This window comes from Nanorana parkeri, unplaced genomic scaffold, assembly GCF_000935625.1.
Source record: "Nanorana parkeri isolate BGI_ZX_2015 unplaced genomic scaffold, ASM93562v1 scaffold428, whole genome shotgun sequence".
Taxonomy (NCBI): Eukaryota; Metazoa; Chordata; class Amphibia; order Anura; family Dicroglossidae; genus Nanorana; species Nanorana parkeri.
This window is the reverse complement of record NW_017306696.1, coordinates 985,891-988,614: the sequence shown is the minus strand read 5'-3', so window position 1 is coordinate 988,614 and position 2,724 is coordinate 985,891. Positions and strand designations below refer to the sequence as shown.

The following is a 2,724-nucleotide window of genomic DNA, read 5'->3' as shown; positions in this document are numbered from 1 at the left end:
AATGGTATGGCAACATGTTCGCTATAACATATCTAACAAATAATATGAACAATCATTTCCTCACATAAACTGGCAGTCTAGGTAAGAAGAGGTCTCTTATCTGTACTGGCTTTAGAATATGGAACAGTCAAGGAAAATGTGAGGGTAACTAGTACCTTGGAAGTTTGTTACCTTAATGCCAAATGTGAAGACGGTCATGATGATTTTGAACACAAGTGCCAAGCACAGTTGCCACATGGCGGAGTAAACGCCATTACCAGCAGGCCGGTCTGGAATATCATCCACGATCTTGCTAGCATTCATATCGTTTTTATAATCACAAAGAGTAGAGGATTCCAGTGGCCCGCAATCTGTGAAGAGCTCTTTAATCAGTTGGCTAGTGTTAAAACGTGTGTAGGGGTTTGGGAATGCAATGACTGCTGTAATGGCAGCCACCACAATAACCTCCAACACTGGGTACTTTCCAAACTTTGTTGTCTTTCGACGTCGACACCAGGCAATGTTTGCACGGATGAAAAAGGCTCCCCACAGACCGCCGAACACTCCCAGGAGGATGAATGGGATCAGTTCAAATAGATACCATGGAGTGTGGTACTCTACATAGAATAGCACAAGCCGACTGTTCCCAAATGGATTAATAGATCGTAAGATGAAAGCAGCCACCAAAGCTGCAAAGAAGGATCTCCATAATGTCTTCAGTGGGAAGTAGTAACTGACCTGAAGAAACAGAAAAGATATATGAAGAAACACCAATGCACCAAAAGGGAATATTACTATAAACTCCTTGTTTTTTTTTTTAAATAAATATTTTCTGTACTTACAGAGGCTTCCAATGGCTTACACTACATTGTATGCAGCCAAAATGCCTAATGCATTTAGAACCTCCAACAGAAAGTGTTAAAACAGTCTGGCAGGGACAACTGTTCCGTACAGCAGATACAGACATATACATTCATGGACACTCTGCTCAGTAGTCTGGCCAATATTTGCTTAACAAACCTGAGCCAAATGTCAGAAGGCTTTTTGTACAACACTATGCTTCATGCAATGTTCTTAAAGCAGTCCACCGAGGTAAGAACACAGACAGTTTAACTATTTGTGAAGACTTTCATTCTCCACTTTGTTTTCAAGGCTTATTGGTCACTGTTTGCAAAGTTCTGAACCCTATGTGAAATAAGCCCACATTCTATATAGGATACAGTGATCTAGCAATTCTTACACAACCTTAAAACAAAGAATAATGTTGGCTGAAAAGTAGAGTTCCTCACCTCTTCCAAGCTAAACAGGACACCGCCAATAGGTGCACCAAACGCTACAGATACACCAGCTGCTGAAGCTGCAGAAAGAACCTAGAAAACAGAAAGAGCAATAGTCATTATGTCTTTTAATAAAAGACACTACTGAGATATATATTTGAGACAGGCTGGACAGAAGTCAGATGACAATTTTCCCACAAGAAATGGGAACTGAACTCCTGCTTCAGAGCTCTCCATCCTCATAAACAAAGAAAAATTATTGTTCAATTCTGCTTGGCAGACTTGGATTGTTTTGCCTAGGAGCCAATATAGCAAAGTTATACCTGAACCACGATCCTGGCCGGCCCTACACCGCTCCCTCCAACCCTGTCTTCTCCTCCGCTCAAGTAAAGGAATGCCCCTCAGGATCCTCAAGTCCCATACATTGTAAAGGACGTGATAACTCATGGATTCTTAGACCACTGGAGCAGAGGGGGTGTGAGGCTAAAAACCTATTTTATTTTATTTACCACTGTCAAATCATCTTGTAGGCAGCAGTATAACTCAAAAGTTTAGGACTTCCTTCATCCCTCAATGAGACAAGAGAGAAAAATATTCAGGAATACAGATTTTAGCTTCTCAGTCTGTTCTACCCAGAACCCAGCAATGATATGACACCATTTAGTAGCACATACAATATGCAGGACTTGTACTTTAACCTATGAGATGACTATCCTATACAGATCCTTTTTAAAAATCATTTTGTAATGTGTATATGCATGCGAGGCTGACTTACCTCTCTTTTCTTTGCCTCATTTGTGCTATACTTCGGAAAGAGGTACGAAAATATATTTCCACAGCAACAAGCAACATGCACTAATGGACCTTCCTTCCCCAAGCTCAGGCCTGAAGCCACAGCAAGTACCAGTGTGAATGTTTTGATCAATAAAGTCCACTTGCCCAAGTAACCTCTGATGATGAATCCACTTAAAATGGTTTTAATCTGCAGAATGAAAAACAGAAACGATTTCATGAGTGCCTTATAACTTCATTACATTATAATATATTGCGTAACTAATGATTACTTTAATCTTTTGCATAAGTAAAGACACACCTACTTCTCTGGATGCAGCAATAACGCCATCACATCCTGGGATTTCACCAGCAATAAATACATCACATTCTCGGTTTTCCCCAAAGAGCGGCATAGAAAGTACAATCTTTTAAAAGCAAACATTTAAATAGAGGGAGAGAGTATTGATGTAAGTTAGATTATCCCAACTGGATGACATTGTGTTACTACAAATGTGTCATCTCTTCTTACACTACCACACTGGTTTGGCAATACAGGACTCAACATGAGCAAATCAGAGTAATATGTTCCATATCTCAGTAGTGAAACCTATAAGGAGCCTTATGCACATACACCTCTATGATTGAGGAGTACAGTTGCTGAAAGACAATCAGAAATAATAGACAGTGTCGATAT

At 40.0% G+C, this 2,724-nt stretch overlaps 1 protein-coding gene across 4 annotated transcripts in view; it reads right to left on the bottom strand.

Annotated features, from left to right (window-relative positions):
* CLCN3 (chloride voltage-gated channel 3) overlaps positions 1–2,724 on the bottom strand; it is a 76,143-nt gene that overhangs the window by 17,347 nt on the left and 56,072 nt on the right. For all 4 annotated transcript variants that reach the window (XM_018560042.1, XM_018560044.1, XM_018560043.1 and 1 more), the window contains 3 exons: positions 2,032–2,238; positions 1,269–1,349; positions 172–717 (listed from right to left, as the gene is read on the bottom strand). In XM_018560042.1, the coding sequence (XP_018415544.1) occupies positions 172–717; positions 1,269–1,349; positions 2,032–2,238 (834 nt within the window). The remainder of the gene's footprint in view (positions 1–171; positions 718–1,268; positions 1,350–2,031; positions 2,239–2,724) is intronic.